Source organism: Trichomycterus rosablanca, chromosome 11 (assembly GCF_030014385.1).
Source record: "Trichomycterus rosablanca isolate fTriRos1 chromosome 11, fTriRos1.hap1, whole genome shotgun sequence".
NCBI lineage: Eukaryota > Metazoa > Chordata > Actinopteri > Siluriformes > Trichomycteridae > Trichomycterus > Trichomycterus rosablanca.
In genome coordinates, this window is record NC_085998.1 from 12224607 (window position 1) to 12245327 (window position 20721).

Here is a 20721-nt window from a genome sequence, read left to right on the forward strand (position 1 = left end):
TATTTTGTTCATTGTTAATTGTCCTTAAAATACGTTTGGACATCACTAATACCAGATCTTTCAGCTTTAAGTCAAATATACCTCCTGTTAGGGACTTCACTTTTGATCAAAAGTGGAGAACCTTTGTAAAAACACACGTCTTCCCTACAGTGATGCTACAACATAGCTGTTTGGCTTTCTTACAAGATTTGGGACTCGGAAATACAATTAGAGCAATCGATGTTTTATGATCCGAAATGGTACTTCGCCGTCTCTGGTGGGCTTGTAATGTCTTGCTTGGGTTTTGCCCATTCACCACCACCACCACCACCACCACCACACAAACACACACACACACACTTATTGTTGTACTTGTGTCTATTTCTTAAGAATAATGATTAAATGTTAGTTTGTTAAGCCGCTCAGGTGGCACACCAGAGTTGAGGTTTCGAATACATCGTATCGAATCTCAGCTCTGCCTTTCCGACTGGGCTGGGCGGCAGCATGAACAACAATTGGCTGTTGTTCCTAGGGGTAAAAAGTCAGCTCATAGATCCTCATAACTGGTGCAACTGCGGCCCCTGCTGGCTGACTGATGGCGCCTGCACAGGGCTGAGGAATAATGCTGATGGGGTTGTGGCCCTCCATACACAGTGCCCATCAGTGTATGAACTAGACTAGTGCAGGTGAAAAATGCAGTCTGTATTGACTGTACGTGCCGGAGGGGGCGTATGTCAGTTGAGAGGCGTCCTCAGTCAGCGGTGAAGGGTCGAATCAGTATAGAGGACATAATCAGGGTAATTGGACACGACTAGATTAGGGGGGAAAATTTGGGGAGAAAATTGTTTTAATTTTGTTTATTGTTAACTGTCCTTGGAATTCGTTTGGACACTACTAATACGAGACCTTTTTTAAGCTTTAAGTCAATTATACTTCACTTTTGGTCAAGAGTATGTTGCTATATTGATAGAAGCATTTTTTTTACCAACAATAATGACAGCATATTATTAGCTTGTTTACAAAGCAAGGTTATGATTTAAAAAAACATACATTTTTTAAAGGGTTCGACCAAAAATTTCGCACCCATTCCAGGCACTAGAATCCTTCTTTTTTAAATAAGACGCTACTGCCACCTAGTGGACATCTATATAAAAAACAAAACCCAGCGCAGAATGCAAGAAGTATTTCTTAAAATTCTTTATTCATAAACTTGATGCAAGTTTACAAATTGTACTGTACATGGTCAAAATTACACAATGGAAAGAAAAAAGCAAAATAAAACCAATGCATGCTAACAGTGCATAACCCCTTCATCAACTAACAAAACTAATTGAAAACTGCTCAGAGATTTAATCAAAAGTTCAAATGATTACAATTTGAATTTACACCCAATAACGACAACCAATCCCTCTGGATTTGTGTAAATTCTTCTCCATTTGACAGGGTCATGATTTTAGTGGATCGCATGTTGCCGTTACTAAATGCTCCTTGTGTACCAGTCACTTTAAACCACAGTGATCATCAATAAAGCGAATAAGCATTTCCGTTTAGTTACAAGAGGTTTGAAAGATGCCACAACTAATCTGCTTTAATGAGAAACAGCACAGCGTGTTGTAATGTGGTTTTATTGTATTGTATATGTTTTAAGCCAACCATCACCTGCTGCTGGAGTTCAGAACACACCCAGAAAAACATGAGCAAACTTGTCTGAGAGACTGTGGTGAGACGTCAAACCAACTCACCCTTCAACAGACAGAAACGCAGCCCAGGAGTTCAATAATATCCAACAATCTTTACGTTCCAAAATGATAAATGAGGATCAAACTCTTTTTAGACTTTGGAACAGTAAATGAGGGTTACCATAAAAACAATGAAAGCAACTAGAATTGGGAAACATTTAGATTTAAAAAAGAAAAAAAGGAGGAGACAAAACTGTGCAAACCTACAGCACTTTAGTTACTATATTAAGTTAACATGTTTGGGCCACCCCAGTATTAACCTGCATGAGTTAATATAGGCTAAAGTCTTCAGGTTGAGGACATACTAAACCCTGGCAAACTGAAGTAGGTCTGCATTCACGAGGACATTTTGAGTGACCTAAATTAGACACATTAATGTGGTAACATGTTAGCTTTTAACAGATGACTATCAGTGGACGATTATTTTTTAAGCTGTAATGGAAAATAAATAGACTTAGTCATGACCTGAAAAAGTGTCATATCAGTGTTGGCCAAAAAAAAAAAAAAGGCAGCATCCAGCACACAAAATCTAATAATCTAAGAACTTAAAGCAATCTCGACTGGTACGGTGTAAAAAATCTATAATGTTGCTGGGCTCTGTGCTGATGAATGCTCAAAACATCAATGTGAATGTAGCCTTACTGCACTTAAACCAAGGGTTAACAATTTAGAATCTAAAAAAGGAAAATTCCAATATTATACTATATGCAGTGTCACTTGGATTGGGATACTTTCTGCCCCATACTGAAAACGGGCTCACAGCCTTCTGTGAAAGAGCCAATTATGCTGTTTTGAGTTTTAATTACAATGGCTGTTCCATCAACAGGGCTTAAACCTTCAGTGTGGTAAACACATTACTGTTGTTAGACTTATAAACCAATTTTAAGGGCTCTGTGAAATACTTGATACTAATCCCAATGATATTCTCACAGTATGGGGATGACTGCAAAATCAAAAAGGTGATTGTGGCAGGCTTAAGGACAGTTTGTGTTTAAACGTCTGATCTTTGTTGTGTCTGTTCAGAAAGTATTAAATTAATACCAAAACACACCAGTTAAGACTGAGACAATAATACTAAATATTACATCACTGTATCCCTGATCCATCCGCCATAATCCATTAAAAGAGCAGGAACTTATGGACCCCATGCACTATGCACAATAGGTCATTTCATACATCTATGTATCTCGAGTCAAACAAATCTTCACCCATTTAACAATGTATCTCATTTTGAGCTTTGGCATATTAAAAACGATGTTTTTAAAGCTGTAGTGTGTAACATTTGGGATTTGGAGACATTTGGGTTTAAAGACATTTACAGATATGTTACTGCAAAAGAACATTTTCTAGCCCTAAAGCTTTCGCCCACAGATTATAGGGTGAACGATTTAAGCCAATACACAAGCAGTTCTCAAATAATGTCTAGGCTGAGGAAATAATAAATATAAAAATTATCCAAACATGAACCAACAGCTGTGACTACAGGTAAACATGCACCAGAGCCATTATTATATTGCATTATTTTTAAATTCTGGGTCTGAAGTGTTTCGAATTGGTATTAATTAGTTTCATTTACACCTCAGAGATAAATGAGCCAGATACTCAAGATGAATGAAATGACCAATGTGCTCATGAAGTTCACATGTACTAATTAGCTTGACCCTCTTAAAATATAACACAAACCAAGGAAGGCTGAAGATGTGGATTTGTAGAATAGAGTAGAATGAAAAAATCCCCAGGTTATATAGACATCAATTTTAGAGGGGGTCATTTTAAGGCAATAAAGATTGTTTTAAATCACCCTATATAATAAGAGTGGTTTTAAACTTTGAAAGTACTGGCAAGTGATTCTAAACAAGCCTTAATTATTTTATGGCAGAACTTTGAGGTTTGTGTAGTCTTATTACCATGAACTGTTTAACACTTTAACATTACTATGTGCCAGATTACACAAAAAGGATTGAAAAAAAATCAGATTAACATAAAGGTGTTGATGTAATAATAAACACAGCAGGAATCACACTGGTTAAAGAGGAATGCTTACCACTGTAGTTAACGAGAAAGTCCCATACAGCTTTCATTCTCACAGGGGGGAAAACAGTAGTCAATGTGTACGTAAAAACATGTTTAAGGTATTCCATTTTAGTCGACTCGACGATATCCAGTCATTTTTCCTTAATCTATTTGCACGATAAATCTTTAGAAGGATGTTCCGCTCAATGCAGGCATTTTGTTTCCAAAGCAATCCAGTCCTGTCTGAAATGCGGTTCAATCTCTGCTATGCAGTTTTAAGTTACAGACGGAAAATCGTACAGGTGAAAATCAATTTGACAACATTACAGTGATTAAGTCCAGCGTGCCTGGTGATGGTTTCAGTGTGCGACCAGAAAAGACAACACAAAGATGGAGTGGTGATGGTATTTAGCCTCCATCATTGCAAAGGGTTAATCACAATTTCAGATGATGCCCGAGTCTTCTCAGAATTTTCTTGTCTCCATAACATTGCAGTTCATGTTCTGACCCATAATTTGGGTTTGCGTTTTGAGCTGTGACCTAAACATCCAAAAATCTGGAGGAATCTTGGCATTTATGGTGGTTCCCACAGAAGAACGGACATCTAACCATGAGTAAAGCCACTAGCATCATCTCATAGAAAATGATATAAAAAAAAAAGGAAAAAAAACAAAACAAAGAAAAAACCTGCTGTATTTAATTCCACTCTGTCAACCAAATAGCCAGAAAGCAGGAGTAAACCAGGAAATGAAGAGCTAACAGGAGACGATGAGCAGAGAGACGCTATATAGACAAGGTGGTGGATAAAGTAATACGTTTTACCCGTTAACTCTTCAATTCCACCAGGTTTAAAAGACATAATCCAGACATGGAGAATAAACACTCTTCAAGTGCAAGAAAATGATGTGGGGGAGGGGTGGAGGTGAAAAACTGCTGCTGACTAAGACATTCTGTCCCAGTTTGAATGGAGATGTCTTTTTTTATCCATCTTCTTTGGGTGGTGTGTACCAGCCTGTAAGAATCAAAGTCACAAACAGATTAAATTGTGACCAGTTTGTTTGTAATTACAAAAACAAATACAAAAAAATAAATTGCTAAAATATGGGTAACACTGGCAAGCTTTACAATCGCTGTGGACTGTGGAGGCTGGCATGCAAAAAAAAAAGTCTAACAAGAAATTAGGAGACTTTTTAAATTGCTTTATGTATATATAAAAACTAACAACATGTAAGTAAAATTAAGCCGATTCAAGTGTTTTTTTTTGAGTGACCATCATCCAGGTCACATGATTATCAAGCTTAGCATTAAATACATGGCCCTTACAAGTGTATGTAAATATTTGATTTCTACTGTACATGCAAGACGAACACTGCAGCACAGCTCATTCTAATAAGGTATTCTAAAATGTAGTCTGTTTTTTATATTAACAGCCATTTGTACTGAACTTGAATTAAACTGACTAATTTGTGTTACTTGAATATTGTTTTCTGTATGACCCTGAAATAATAATAATAATCTTCAATTATGGTATGCATATGATAAAACTCACATGTGAAAGGCTCATTTTCATAAACTAAAAATCAGCAAAAAGACTCTTGTAACCTAATAGAAATATTACAGCAAGACAGACTCTGGGGTAATTACAAGAGCTGTGTGATATGAACAATTATTGAAATAAATATTTTAGCAAAAACACTGTGTGTTTGTGTCAGACTTGGTTTCTGAACCAAGATTATTTTTATGCCAATAAATGTCTTGCTGAGTGCAGACACACTCAATTAAGCATCAGATAGAAAATACACAAATGAAATAAACAGCTGCAGGGACTTTGACTAGCAATAAATCAAACCTGTTTAGTTTGTTTCTAAGAACATGTGAAATTTAGACTTCAACACTACACACAAATACACGCACGCACACACCAGGACTCCTGTAACTGAATCATTCCAATATATAAAAACAAATACTTACCATTCTTTTCGTGGATTTGCACAAGTGATTTATATGATTGTTGCGCTCTGGCAAGATTGTACTGGTTCTGCAGGGTGAAAAAGAAGTTTCGGGAAAAAAAAAAAAAAGACACACAAAGGTGAAAATCAGTCAAGCAATAAGAACAAAGTAAACCCTACTGAGCAGAAAAAACACTTGACGAAGGTTTTAAAGATCACAATTCATGAGATATTTGTGCCATCTAAGCTTATAATGACTTGCAAAGAGTCTCATGGCATGCACCCTTCAAGGGAGAAGGCAGGGAAAAACCAGAAGTAAAATGTTTGATGATTAATACATGCAGCTCTTTTTCAGTTATATAAATATGTATTTCTTTTACATATTAAATAAAATAAAGAAGTATGATGATACCATACTAAATCTAATCATTGGCCTGTTGTCTTACAACACCTGACTGGTTGTTATATAGTTTTAGATGTGCGGTGTCTGTAAAAGTGTGTGCAGAAATTAATTAATGTGGTGATTAGGGTGTTGATTTTTTAAAAATGATATTATACATGTTCCTACATTCAGTTAAAAGTTGTTGAATATAGAACATCCTGGCAAAAGCCACTTTTGTGGTTTTAAACAAAATAAAGAGCATTAAAAGTTGTATGTACCTTATTGGCTCCGAACTGCACTCTGGCTTTTCCTTTGACCAAAGTGGCATTAATCTGCATGATGACCGACTCGATGGAATAGGCACTGCTCCAGCCCTGTGAGCAGACAAACACAATCAGTGCACAAATAGACATTCCCAGTTTTGCTAAGAGTTTATCTAGGTTTGAATGGCAACATTGTTATGAATAAACCCTCATGTGCTTAGACCAATTTAAACAATGTAGTTAAAAGAAAGTGCATTAACAGGTTACTGAGTGATTCAGTGTGCTTTTGTAAACTAACAAAAACACAGGTTAGGTAAAACTGAACAGGGAAATGAGTATCTGCTGGGTAAATACTGTTGGTATGTGTGACATACCTGCTTGGTGAGTAGCTCCATGCACAAGGCTCCTCCTCCCAGAACATAACTAAAGAAAGAACAAACATTTTCTATTAGACAAAAAATGAGAGAACTGTCAATCAGTTTAAAAAGAACAAGAACATTTTTAAACACAAGACTGCAAGTAATTTAGGCCTATTGTACATAATATTGTGAAAGATTGGAGAATTCAAAGAAATCTCAGTCTGTGCAGAGCAAGAACCACAGTTGAATGTGCGAGACCTTTGAGTTCTTTGCAGGCAACCTCAGCCTCAGCATGACATGAAACAGTGGAAAAGTGTGGTGTGTCCAAATGAGTCCATGTTTCAGCTTGTGTTTGAAAAAAATGGACAGACCACCATCACAAATCACCATCTAAAATGTTAACAAAAGGTGCTAAAGCAATCATCTGTCATGCATTTCACACAACCACCGATGAGCCCCAATACCATATAAGTGAAGGTACCATTGACACAGAAAATTGAGAAATTATAATTTAGTTGGATTTTAGAGAGATGTATGCTGCCATCATGGTGACATCTTTTCCAGAGAAGCCCATGGTTATTTCAGAATGACACTGTTGGCTCTCATTCCACACATGGTACAATTTCATGGCTTCATAAACACAGAGAACATGTGCTTGACTGGTCTGTCTGAAGTCCAATATGTATTCTATTGAAAATCTATGGTGTGCCATGAACAGGAGGATCAGACAAACTGTAATCACTTAAGGTTGAGCAACTTTAGTCTTGCATCAAGCAAGAACAGACAAAAAATCCACTTGCTAAACTGCAACAATGTGTCATCAGTTTTCAAAGTGGCAATAATAGGAAAAGTGATGTAACAGTGTTGTGTTGCAGGCATTAAATTCTTCATAAATACAAATTTAATACGAGGTGGGTCAGTAAAAATACAGGAAGTCTAAGTAATTTTGTCAGTTAAAGATTCAAAACAGCAAATCGCAGATTCTTCTTTTTATTGTGTTCTACACAATGTCCCGACTTTTCTAGAAATGGGGTTTGTATAAACCATTGTGTATTTTAAGTATTACACAACAGGAAAACCACACCTTCTTTTAACTGTACATTATAAAGTAACACCCATGCCAACACAGAAGGTTCTCAGTTACTCACCCTCCAGACAGGACAGGAGACACTACTCGTACAAATGGTGGATCAAAGGGAAAGTTGTCCTGCAGATGAAAGAAAGAGATATTGGTTTGTTTTTGTTGTTTTTACCAACTATGAAAAAATAAAAAGAAATGTTCTTTAAAATGTTCTCTAAAGTCTCCTAGTGCCAATTAATGATTGAATAACAAATATCAGTAACTAGTAATGTACAGATATACAATATCCCTAATACACATACATTTTTGGTCAAAGGTATGCAGACCTAACCGTGGTCTTGTTAGACAAACCAAGAGTCATTAATTTGCCTGCCTAAAAATCTGACACAATAATAATAATAAAAAATCAATAAACAAAACTCAGTGGTATTATAGGCCGACCGGCTGTCTGCACAGACATGACTGGCTAATATCCGAGGCGTGGGGATGACAAACAGAATAGTCATTGGGAGGTGCACATGTCAGTTTGCTCTCAGTATCGATCCCAAGTCCAGGTAAAACAAGTAAGGTTGAGTCAGGAAGGGCATCCGGTAAACCTGGAATGCGGACCTGCTTGGGCAACCACTAAATAACGGGAACATTAGGCTTGTCATAACACCACCAAGTAACATTACTACTTTGTCACATGGGACATTTTGACACATTTGCTCCTAGGTATATTTAGGTAATAGAAATAAATTCTCATGCCTAAGAGAAAACCACGCACTGTTCAAAATCCAGACACAGCAGCAGCACAGAACAGGTTTAAACCAGAGATTAATAACCCAGGAATAACAGCTTATTTAACTGCCACAGGAATGAGGGGAAAAGGTCTTTACTGTTCAATCAACGCAACTGAGCTTTAGGGAATAACATCTGCAACAATCCTTAAAAACCTAAATCAGCACTGTTTTCGTTTGGCCCTTTCTGTTTAGGATGACTGAATGCACATCAGCAAAGTCACAAGATAGTTGGGGTTGAAAATCCAGAAACACTTCTGTACATTAGTATGATCATCAAGGTACACAGAAGAATTACAGCAATAAATGATAATAGTAACAGTTTTTTAAAAAGAAACCAATAATTACATAGTTAAAAGGAACAGCCACAAATAAACATTTGTGATCAACCCATATTAAAAAAGGTGTAATTCTATTATTTTCTGCAGTAGTTTTAAAGAACATATGACCCGTCCAATTTTCTCCAACCTTGATGGAAATGGGTTTAAGAGGAAATAATGCAATTTTACAGTTCTTAAAATATTCTGCTATTAAAAACATGGCATGTGTCACAAATTGGTGCTGTTTTTCTCAAATGGAACAGGCAGTGCTGATTTATATAATTTTATTTCATATAATATAAGGCAGGTGAATAAGATCTTCAGAGCAGAGGGTGATAGTTCATTATTACAGAACTTCATCTGCACAAGATCAGGATTAAAGATGATTCTGATCAGTTGTTGGCTGGTTATTTTTGGTTGGTGGACTATTCTCATTCAAGCAGGGACAGTGAGGTGTTTAAAAACTCCATCAGCAGTGCTGTGTCTGATCCACTCATCCCAGCACAACACACACTAACCATGTCAGTGTCACTGCAGTGAGAATGATCCACCACCTAAATAATACCTACTCTGTGGTGGTCCTGGGAACAGCATGAAAGGGGCTAACAAAGCATGCAGAGAAACAGATGGACTACAGTCTGTAATTGTAGTACTACAAAGTGCTCCTCTATTGTAAGTGGAGCTGATAAAATGGACAGTGAGTGTAGAAACAAGGAGGTGGTTTTAATGTTATGGCTGATCTGTGTTTATTGTGATAAGATCATTTTGGCTTTATACCCCAACGGTAGGGCGGCGCAGTGGTCTATTAGGCTAACCCACCACAGCCAAGCTATCAGCCAGCCAGGCTTCTACACTGACATTATTTGCCAAGTCTGGTGGTTGCTGAAGCTTTGTGATAGTTTGACCAGGGTAATACTGCCTTGCGTCCAGCGTTTCCCCCAGTGGAACCAAACCTGTCGTGATCCTGACCAGGATAAAGCGGTTAATAAAAATGAAACAGAAAAAAGAACTTCTCTACCTCACAGCTGTTATGTTACATTCTATATTCTGAATTATTAACATGTAGATTGATAAGTCAATCTTCAGTGCACACTAAGATCCATATTAAGTCCCATCGCTGTTTTGAATAATATTGGTAACTGTACGTGTCTGACTTCAGACTAGCAATGGTAAGTGCTATTAGAACAAATCCAGTGAGAGATTATTTCGCATCAGATGGTGAGTGGGCAGTGTAGTTTGTTTGTTAAAGCTTTCTTCACGCTATGCATTCATAACGGAGAGCTAAGGGGACCGTCACCTTGTTTAGAGGTTAAACACACATATATGTGCAGACACTCACTTTGTATGAGAAATTTAGAAGGATGTAGTCCATGCCCTCCTTCTCTTTCAACACTTGAAGGTCACTGTGGAGAGGACTGTCTGGATCAACCCTGCTCAGAGAAACAAACAGAAAGGAAAAACTATATTATCACTCCAACTTCAGAGCTTATCAAAATCCATCCTTTTCCCCAAATCAACAGTAAAGATAGTCAGACAGTTATTTTTATTGCTCAGTCCTAGTAAGCAAGATACTTTCTGTGAACATGGGGCAGTTAGGGCACAGGACTATTATACAGAAATCAGCTGGTTCAAGCCCCACCACTGCCAAGTTGCCACTTTTATGCTCCTGATCAAGGCCCTAAACCATCAGCTAGTCTTGCATTTGGTCACAAAGTTACTTTGGAGAGACGTGTCTGCTAAATGCTGTAGATGTACATATTTTGGGAAACCAGCTAACCTTTATAAATTCTGGCTTGGAAAAAAAATATTTTTAAGGATGTAAAGATTGATTAGCTCAAATAAGAACGGGCTTAACTCCAGGCCAAAAAACAGCTATTTATTTAATTCTAAAGAAGCTGCTTGGCACATAGGCATGTACAGAGCCCAAAAATAAACTCAGAAAACTTGATGTACAAAAAGCAGCCACCATGCTGTAACAAAAATAGTGAAAATGCATATGAAACTCAGTAATATGCATAACGAGGGCAAATCGCAGGGTCATGACAGGTTTACATCTCTCATGCAAGTCCCAATATGAACATCTCTCATGCAAGACCCATTATGAACACTCACTCACATCTAGGGGCATTTTAATGTTGCCAATCAACCTTTTATGTGTTTTTAAAAAGTGAGAAAATTTTTTTACAGTACCCAGAGGACATCCACGTGGCTACAGAGAGAAAGTGGCAAATTCCTTAAACAAAGTGACCAAAGGAGATGGTCGAGCCCAGGTCCAAAGGACCATACCTACACTACACATACCTACACTACCTGCTGGACCAGCAATAACAAGCAACTCATGATAAAGAAACTATTTGTGAATAGTTTTTTTAATTTATTTTTTTTTACTTTTTTGCTTAAAGATATGACCAATAGACATGTTTGACCCTAAATCAATAATCTGGTTTGAAAGGATCATTCCACAAACCCTATCTTGATTAAACACAAGCTGCATTGGACCAGAAAGATATGCAACTGCTCTGACATTGTTAGGTAGTACAGCTGTTTGCCAGAACATCAAATTGTGGTATTTCCTTTACCAAGGAAACATCAATGTGGCTGTCTCTGACAATACTATGGCAAAGGCAATAAAGCAATAAGGACAAAGCAACTGCAGTTGTCTATATCTACAAAACGTGGTCTACGTATTCTCGCACAAAGCAACCAAAAGACAAACTAACTTTCCAGTTCTAAAAGCATTTGATTGCAGGAATATGCTGAGTGTATAGGTTAAAACTTTGCCAGTTATGTGGTTACTAGATTACAGGTTACTACTGCAAATGAACTGGTTTTCAGACCAACTGGACCCATGGTTTTGCCTTTTAATAGGGTGACTTAAGCTTTGAATAGCCAGTTGAATTTCCATTCGCAATTTTAAAGTAGCCCAGAGCTTACATCAATCTGGCTTCACATGTTATTGCTTTCCCTTAAACCTTATCATCAAAATGAACTGACATTAATTGCTGTAATAATAACCAAATAGTCCAAGTTATGGCAAAAAATGGTAAAATCCAAAGCCTTTAACAAAACCAGCTTCAGACTTAGCAGCAGCACTAGCTGTGACAGAGAGAGAGAGAGAGAAAGAGAGAGAGAGAGAGAAAGAGAGAGAGAGAGAGAGAAAGAGAGAAAAGGATCAACAGTATACATGCTTACGTTCTAAGCTTGACGTGCCACTCGTATAGGCTGTCATTAACCAGCTCCACCGAATAGATGCCTGCAAAAGAAAAGTCCCAGAATAAAGACTTGTTTATTTTACGTAGTCAGATGAATGGAAAACACACTAAAGACAAGAATCAGCAATTTGTTAATTCTCTTCAAATTTAACTGACAAAAATACAAAAAAAGAAGTTTCCAATGGTTTCAATGATCAGTTAAATTATGTTCTGAAAATTTATTTGTAAATGAATTTGGACTTTGATGCCTAAAAGACAATCATTCGAAAGACAATTTTATATGGAAAAGCACATTTACCTGTTTTATAACTCTGAGATCGATAGATTTCTCGAAGTTCCTTCATTAGACGATCAGACGCTTGGACAGAGCCTGATACTGCTCCCTACAACATGAAGAAAATTAAATAAATTTTTAAAATCCATACAACACACACACACACACACAAAAACCTGACAAACATGGCAAGTCTGCATGCTCAAACATTTTCATACATAGGTTTAAGGAACATGTTGCAGGCATTAAGAGAATCTAATCTAATGGAAATGACCCATTAGAACAATTGTGTGATGTGTCTTCATACAACTTTAAGCTGCTTTCACACTGGTCATTTCACTGCACTAGTGTTTTGTTTATCGTTATTTGTAAATGTCTGAATAACAGTTCTGATGAAATGAAACGTTATTAAACAAATCAAACTGTTAGAAATTACAGTCAAGTTTGTATGTAAGTGCTGAATACAAAAGGATTGAATATGCAACTTTAAAATAAATATGCTGCTCTATTTTGCCACCTTAGAAGGATGAAGGAGGGAAGATATTCTGCACAATTTTAGCACAGCCTGCAAAAATAGCATTGTTAAATAAGGAAACAATTCAATATTATTCACAAGCAAAGCTCACAGTAAGATGCTATGGAGGAAAAGTACAGTGAGGACAACAATTGCAAAGTGTCTACACTGATAAATTGTAAATTCATCAGCAGACTCAATATCAGAAACATTCTAGGACTACTTGCATTGACAGTAAACAACTTATTCATTTTAAATCCTGAAAGCAGAAAAAAAGTCACCTTACCGAATAAGCACTTACGTTCAAGTGGTCCTGCCTCTGGTTCTTGCGGATCTTCTCGAGGATAGCCAGGTTCTCTTTCTCAATCCCATCATCCTCGGACTTCTTTCCATCCACAGGCTCTTCTTCTTTCATGTCATAATGATCCAGCTCTTCTATATCCTGTTGTCAATGCACAACACCAAATTAGGGCACAGTAATTAAAGAACAAAGAGATGAATGACAATTACTGCACAGTAATAACATATCTAAAAGCAGTGTGGATCTTGCAGGGTTCTGCATGTTGGCCAGATTTGAAGAATTAAGCCAGGCCTAAATTTGTCTTTTGCTATTGATTGTTTTTTAATGTCAAGTATACATTTTAGGTATATTTAGACAGGATAGGTATTTTAGTCCACATTTCTTATTAGTAATTGTCTTTGGGAAATGAATTTATATATGTTTTTATGATTTCGGTTTTGCCTTGAGTAAAGATTTCTTTCATGGTTCTAGGCATAAATAGTCAGTGCCTTTCCATCTGATGTTTGGGGCATTCATTTAGGATGCGTTTTACAGTAATGGGCAGATTTCACATAATATGGGGTGGTTCTTCTTTGGTCACGTGCAGGTTTGTTAGTCGGAAGTGGCTAATATGGTATCTTGTATATATTACTTGGTCTATGCTTTCTCTCGCATATGATTTTTCTTTTGCCATTGAAATAAACTGAAACATAACAGTCTAGTATTGTTAAGTGACTGGAATTTAGTATTTAAAATTTTTTTAATTTTATATTTTAAATGTATTAATTGTCTCTTACATTCTTTTACACTACTTTACATATTTTATGTGAAGTTGCATACTGGATTTTACTGTGTACTTTATTGGAATTTTAATTTTAGAATTTTACAGACACACATATACATACATACGTGGCTTTGTGAGCTTGTGTGGCGTAATGGCAAAAGCCACACTGCTGCTAACAGCAGTGCCAGACTTATGGGGGGTTTGAATCCCAGACTGGGCTCACAAATACAGAAGGCACATAGCTTTACATGAATGTGGCCATTGGGAGGGGCACAAAGCAGCGCATACTTAATGCCAGTGCCAAACCAGGATAAATAGGAGGCTTGTGCTCAGAAAAGGCATCCAACATGACAACTGTGCCAAATCAAATATGAGGTTCAACGATCAGCTGTAAACCCCTAACGGGAGCAGCTAAAAGAAATCTTTTAATATGCAAGACTTTCCTAAAAATGAGACTAGCATCAGTTTGGCTTTCCTGTTAAAAAACAAAACAAAACACAGTTCTGTAAAACAAAGAGAAACATAATGCACCTCTCCCATCTCTTCTTCCTCTTCCTCTTCAGAAGTCACCTCATCTGTGGTACCATGCTAAATAAGGAAAATAAGAAATTACCAAACAATTCAAAACATTATCCTAACTTTAAGTTTGATCAGATTTTTAGTATGAAGAAAAATATACCTTTTTATCTTGGTTGACAGGGCCAGCAGGGAGTGGCTGATCAAGCATCTCTACATCAGGATGCTGAGGTAGATTATACAACCTACACAGGTCACAGATCAGCCTCTTCAGCTGCTGCAGGAGCTGAGGAAATCAATGTTTCACAGTGATGGTTATTTCAAACGGCAACCTTGTCATTTAGTAAAATTTGTCTTTCAGTTTTAGTAGTTTTAATAATAGAATTGCCTTATAAATCCCAAACTGTAAAAAACTAAAATAATGCCCATTTGATGGGCTGATAAACTAGCTAATGACAAACTATCTTTAGAAGGCTAATGAAGCTTGTCACATTGTCACAAAAGCTGCAGCAACATGAACATGAAATTGTCTCTGAGGTCTGCTGCACACTGAATGACTTAATTAAGGATAAGTACTTAAGTACCTAACTACTTGCAAAAGTTAATGATCGATTATGCCAATGCTTAATATAAAAGATTTAACAGTATGTGATACAACAGGGGGTTGATTGTGGTTACTGCATTACATTGTAAATTCATGTTTTACTTTTTGGCTAGTACAAAGACAGTGATTAATGTTACACTGCTAACGCATTTAATATTGCAGCTATTTGTGTGATTAATTTGTGACCTGGTTTAGATGAGCCCTAGAATGAAAAGTAAACCATTTATTGTGTCAACAGAATTAACAACATTAACATCTAATATGCAAGCACTTACCATTCTACCTTAAGAGCAACACAGTTTATTTGTAAATTGTTTACATAGATAATTGACATTTTTCGTTGTTGTTATTGCTATGACTGGAGGGACAGTCCACATTCACCTGGCTGTCAAAAATTATGTCTACAATCAAAGCCCAAAAATCATCTTCAACTAAAAAGCAGGGCTAGAATTATGTTGTTTGCTGTGTGCGGTAACAATAGGCAAACAAAAACCTTTTCTGATGCAAAAAATGTCCTGCTTATTCTAGGCTTAATGTGATAACTTATCTTTTTAAGGACACAAAAAATCCTGGTGTTTTCTTGTTTTTAAAATAAACACACCATAGGCGGCAATTTAAAATATCACAGAAAGTGTTTTTTTGCAACAATTTTCAATTCAACAGCAGGTTTCAGTCATTTCTGTTATCTGCTTGTGTTCTTGTTTAATTAACAGACATCAAGATACACATCCCAGCATGCTATTTCTCTCAGCTCGCCTTTATACTGTGTTCTGATTGTAGCCTTAGGAAATATAGTACTGATAAACTAAGCAAGCTTGTGGTTGTGTAATAAAAGTGCCAAGTCTCGCTGTGGTTCGTCTTGGCTCTTACAAATTACTCTTAATAATTACTATTATAATAACATAAGTTGCCTATTTTAAGCTTTACTTAGTCAAGGTGTCTCAGCCAGCATTCTTGTTTAAAGCATTGATCAAATGACCTATCACATAGAAATAACTTATTTTGAAAAAAATATTTTATATCTTGGCCACAACAAAACAAGACTGAATCATGATGCTACAATAAAATTTTATTTACAACACTAAAAACAAACTGTGAGAATATTGCAGGTATAATTACTTTGGAAAGAGGCAACACAAAAGTAACAAGTCATTGAATGTTATTGGTGTGACTAAGATTTAAAGGGGTGATGGGTTATGGCCAAGGCACTGTTGGTGATAGACCTTTACGTATTAGGGTAAAAATTTTAATTTTAGCTAAACAAAAATTTAGGATTTATGTATTAGTGCCATATAATCCATCATAGTTTTATCTGAAGTAAAATACATTAATTAAATCCAACATAAAATTTACTGGCAAACAAAGTCGTAGGATGTTAATACATATTGCTGTCATAAACAAAGGCTAAAGAGCTGGCTGACTACAAATCAATATTTGCACAAAGATATTACTGCCTTGCACCACAACTACCAGACGAAAGTCACTGACCCAAAATTATTAACATACTACACAATAGCAAGCAGGAGGTTTAGGGTAACGGCTGCAGACTTAATCAGCAGGGTACTGAAGTCCAACACGAACACCTTAATTAAAAAAAACTCCATTTAAATGCTACATACTACAAATGCACAAGGGATAGTAAACTTACCAGCGTATTGCCTTTTCTTACATCCTCAAGTCGTTCTAATATTTGTGTCAGACTTGGGTCATCGGAGTCCACAAACCATATCGGGGGTGTTGAAGGATAGGATTCCTGAAATTATTGGAAATGCAATTGAACAGTTAATTCCCACTGTCACTGATTGTTCCATAACTATATAGCTTCTAGAAAAAGTTAGTAGGAATGTTAATTAATGCATAATTTAATCAGTTTTGGCTATTTGAAGCCAAAGGTTTAGAAGATAAATGAAACCACTGTGCATAATAAAAGATGAGCTATCGAGTACCTACAAGCTGTGCCAGCAAAGCAGTTAGTAAAGTGTTGAGTAAATACAGTGTTTACAATCTCCAGGAACACAGACGAACCTGATACACTCATACCCGAAACATGCACTAGCATGAAACTCTTACATGAAACAGCAACACACCGACAAACACTATCATGTCATTGTCACTACTTTGTTAGAATGCCACCATTCAAACTAACTTAACTAGGTCATTTATCATCAAATATTTAAAAACAGAAGGAAATCTCATTACACAATTATTTGTGTATGGTTGTTTCACAGGATTACATCAGATTTTTCGTTCTCTTTATTAGGATACAACCAAAAAATACAGGAACTATGTAAACAAAATTAAATAAAACCCCACAATTTTCAGAACAAAATGGCTTTTCAGGCAAAAGCCAGAATTTTGTGTGACCGCTCTGCTTTTTCCATTTAAAGTTTTTTTTTTTTTTAAGATTTAGACTGTCTTTCATTTCTTTCTCTGTCCAGGTGATCCCAAACTGCTTCTATAATATTCTGCTTTGGACCCCAAACCAGGACAGACAATCCACAATAGACATCAGAACAGACATCAGCAACGCATCCATTCTTGGTGTTGTGGACAACTGGACCCAAAAATGTAAAACTGGATTTGTCACTCTATAATACATTTTTCCACTGATCTTTCCAATATTTCAATCTTAGCCTTTTCACAATATTGCTTTTCTTCGAACTGTAGAAGGGTAAAACTGGCATCCCGATAAAGCTGTCAGATGCTAAGCCAGGTCCTTGCTGCACTGCTTTCGATCTCTCAAAGAAGAAACTTTGAGAAACTTATTTTTACATTTTGATTGTTTTATTGGCCTTACAGTTCTTTTTTCGTCCTTGACCTCTCTTGATTCTTTACATTTCTTTATAACAGCTTGAATACCACATTTTGAGTCTTCACTTTGTTTGCTGATCCTTTAGCTGCAAAATTGTGATTTTATGTCTGTCAAATTCTGTGATCTCTGGCAAAGCAAAAGCAATGTTAGCACTGGCATTAGTTAGGGTTCCATTCAGGTTTCACAGAGCCAGGTTCCTGTTATTGCTTCGTCTGTGTAAGAGGAGGTCACACTAAACATTTGCCACTTTAGCCTATTTTTTTTCCATTTGTTTTTAATAATGCATACAAATTCCCTGTATTTTCTGGTTGTATTCTAATAGAGCATGAGAAATAAGTATGTATGGTCATTATATCATTGCTTAAACACATCTGATGGTGGCCTGTGTGAAGTGATACAGTACTTTTGCACAGTACTATATATATCTTCAAATTATTCTATACTCAGCATTTATTTTATACGCAGTGATTTATTTACAGTGGTGCACTGGATATGATCTTTTCCCCCCTAATATTTTCATCGTCATCGTCTGACTTTTGCATTACAGTGGTGCAGCATTAAAAACAGCCTAATTTGCATTTTCTTTTGGTGGTTTTTCAGAAATTCAGCATCAATTTGTACAAAGGTTAGAATGGAAATGTACGCACGTAGGCCTTAATTAATGTAGTGTACACCCTATGAGTGTTCTGAGGCATTTGGAACCAAGCCAAACTCGGCGTTCTGATGATTTAACGAATATTGAGTATCGTGAAAAGAACAAATACCGAGACGTGATATTTTGCCACCTTTAACATTTCTATAGGCTTTGACTCAGTGTATATTATTAACAAGACAATATGTCAGTGGTAATGCACTAATTTGGCAAGCTTTGTATAGTTGAGCAGTATCCCAAATCGCTTCCTGGTAAATTTTTTAGATGCACTGCATATGACTTCAAATTATACGTAGTGCACTATAATCACACATTTGTGGACTTTGCTTTAACCTACATATTACTGACTTAGTAAATAAAATACATCGGTCATTATCACGATACCCGACATATATCTCATCGCTAGCTAACCCAATCAAGCTCTGGCCCACTTCCAAATGACTCAGTACAAAACACGCAGCGCACTAATCAGGGTGCAGGAGGCACCAGTTTAAGCCCTGCATAGCGCACCTAGAAATGCAGCAGGGAGCAATTTAGGACACAGCCTAACTTTTCTTTCTACGTTATCCACCTACGTTCTCGATATCGCTATTGTTAAAATATAGGGTGCTTACCGTGATATTGCAATGTATAATGAGCAGTTTGTCTCCGGTAACGTTAAACTGGCAGCTCAGTTCATCCGGTTTCCAGTCGATGATCCTGAAGCGTTCGTGATTCGGATCAAAAATGGACTCGAGAAACTTCAGCTCGGCCTTCAGTCCCGAAACCGACATCTTGCGCTCATCTCCGGCGAAAAAGCTCAACACGGGAGCCGATAGAGCCACAAAGCCGAGCCGGGAATGGATGTGCGCAATAAAGACAAAACCAAACACGTTCAGAACAAACGCTTTTCAGATAGTTAGCTTAGATGCTAACTTTGCTAGCAGGCTAATAACAACGCGTTCACTGTGTTCCTTCGTTTTTTCCGCCTCTTTTCTTTTTGTCAGAGAACAAACGCACAGCTAAAATTGGTATATGAAGCATCCATTGTGTGTCATATATCCCGTGTTAACTATTTTAAACCTTGGAAATTGGTTGTGGTGAAAAATATTGTAAAAAAAATAAGAGCTATATCGCAGTGAATCGTGGCGCTAAACGGAAGAAGCTCAGTCTGGGGTTTAAAGATGGCCGTGCATCCCGTGAACGCGCTAGTGGAGAGTCGATTCCAAAGGAATCAACTTTTTGAGTCGGCTCTTTTAGGGAAGCCTAGGGCCGAAGTCATGCGATACATTGGTGCCCTGATCAGGCTTTTTCTACAGTACTATGTGTCCAGTGTTTCCCCTGACCAGGATAAAGAAACTGATGAAAATGAAAAGAACCTTCAAAATGTCTGTTCAGATTTGATTGTGGTCATATGGTGGCCAGCCAGGTCATGACATCACACACTGGTTGATGACTGTTTTAGGTAATTTTGGCCAAATTTCCAGTTTTCAGTGTTTTAGTTTACAACACAAATGCCAGATTGTTCTTTAGAGTAAATCTGGGAAAAGCTTTTTAAAACGACATCAAAACAGAGGGTAAATGGGTATTTAGCACAAGTGGCCTTGGCCTAGTCCAGTCTGGCAACAGCAAGATAATTAGTGTCGGTACACACATTTAAATTTAATGAGATGGATACATTTTTGGACCCACTAAAATATCCATCATGAGAACTCCAGAGAATGTGCATAATTGTCAGGGGTTGAATACCAAGCCACTCTCTGTAGGCATTCAGCTAGATTTAATGTACGTATTTAGTAAAACACATTTATAAGGTTAATTGGACCTTTTATAAATTATTTCTTCTAATAATATATCATTTAGCAGACGCTTTTATCCAAAGCGACTTACACGATGAGCAATTGAGGGTTAAGGGCCTTGCTCAGGGACCCAACAGTCACAACTTGGTGGTGGGGCTTGAACCTTCTGTTTACTAGTCCAGTATCTTAACCACTGAGCTATCACTGGTTTTAAGACTACTAATACTTCTGCTGGTACTACTACTGAAAATACATTTTCTGATTTCCCTGGAATCTCAGTAACACACCCCAAACAGGACACCAATCCATTGTGGGGCTTCAGCCATCCCCCTTAGGCAAAGCCAATTATGTCTGCCAGCAGCTAGCACCCTGGAACCCAGCGGTAGCAGTCTAATTTACCCACTGTACCACCCGCTCACCCCACTTGTAAT

The 20721-nt window shown here is 37.0% G+C and overlaps 1 protein-coding gene across 2 annotated transcripts; it reads right to left on the reverse strand.

Moving 5' to 3' along the window:
- Window positions 1–1161: 1161 nt before the first annotated feature.
- ube2q1 (ubiquitin-conjugating enzyme E2Q family member 1) lies at window positions 1162–19633 on the reverse strand. 2 transcript variants are annotated; one of them, XM_063005156.1, is made up of 13 exons: window positions 19127–19633; window positions 16697–16801; window positions 14608–14730; window positions 14460–14516; window positions 13166–13306; window positions 12375–12459; window positions 12057–12117; window positions 10204–10294; window positions 7833–7891; window positions 6700–6748; window positions 6341–6436; window positions 5703–5769; window positions 1162–4743 (listed from the first exon to the last, which is right to left on the reverse strand). In XM_063005156.1, exons 1-13 carry the CDS (start codon window positions 19283–19285, stop codon window positions 4712–4714), a joined length of 1125 nt encoding a protein of 374 aa, XP_062861226.1. In that variant the 5' UTR covers window positions 19286–19633; the 3' UTR covers window positions 1162–4711. The 2 variants fall into 2 exon arrangements, with proteins under 2 accessions (XP_062861226.1, XP_062861225.1); XM_063005155.1 differs by having other exon boundaries at window positions 13151–13306.
- Between the last annotated feature and the right edge of the window lie 1088 nt (window positions 19634–20721).

Excerpts from the sequence above, each read along its gene's own strand:
- ube2q1 (XM_063005155.1), bottom strand. The coding sequence starts at position 19,285 with ATGTCGGTTTCGGGACTGAAGGCCGAGCTGAAGTTTCTCGAGTCCATT. Across the intron at positions 16,802-19,126 it reads TTATACATTGCAATATCACG|GAATCCTATCCTTCAACACC; the intron begins GTAAGCACCCTA and ends CAATAATTTCAG. Across the intron at positions 13,307-14,459 it reads AGGAAGAAGAGATGGGAGAG|GATATAGAAGAGCTGGATCA; the intron begins GTGCATTATGTT and ends CATTGACAACAG.